We start from the raw sequence: 280 nt of genomic DNA, 5'->3' as shown, positions 1-280 counted from the left end.
GGGGGGCCTGCCTGTATCGCAGCTGCATCCTGCTGGGAGCTGCCATCGGGGTGGCCACCAACACAGCCTACGGCCCTCGGCGCCTCAGGGCATCGCGGACCTTCATTGCTGTCGTCTGCCTCCTCATGGGCATCTACATGATGGTGAAGCTGCTGCTCTACTCGGAGGTGCGGAGGACCATCAGGGACCCCTGGTTCTGGGGGCTCTTTGCTTGGACCTATGTGGCGCTGGTGGCCACCTTCGGGCTGTGGCAGCTACTGGCCTGTGGCCCCTCCTCTCG

At 65.0% G+C, this 280-nt stretch overlaps 1 protein-coding gene across 1 annotated transcript in view; it reads left to right on the top strand.

Moving 5' to 3' along the window:
• LOC104280881 (ATP-binding cassette sub-family B member 9-like) overlaps positions 1-280 on the top strand; it is a 12,218-nt gene that overhangs the window by 142 nt on the left and 11,796 nt on the right. The window contains 1 exon segment of the mRNA XM_009878681.1: positions 1-276. This exon segment is cut by the window's left edge and continues 142 nt beyond it. Coding sequence (XP_009876983.1) covers positions 1-276 — 276 coding nt within the window.

The sequence above is a fragment of the Apaloderma vittatum genome, unplaced genomic scaffold, assembly GCF_000703405.1.
Source record: "Apaloderma vittatum isolate BGI_N311 unplaced genomic scaffold, ASM70340v1 scaffold32091, whole genome shotgun sequence".
Taxonomy (NCBI): Eukaryota; Metazoa; Chordata; class Aves; order Trogoniformes; family Trogonidae; genus Apaloderma; species Apaloderma vittatum.
The sequence above is the reverse complement of the archived record's forward strand: the minus strand, read 5'-3'. Positions and strand labels throughout refer to the sequence as shown.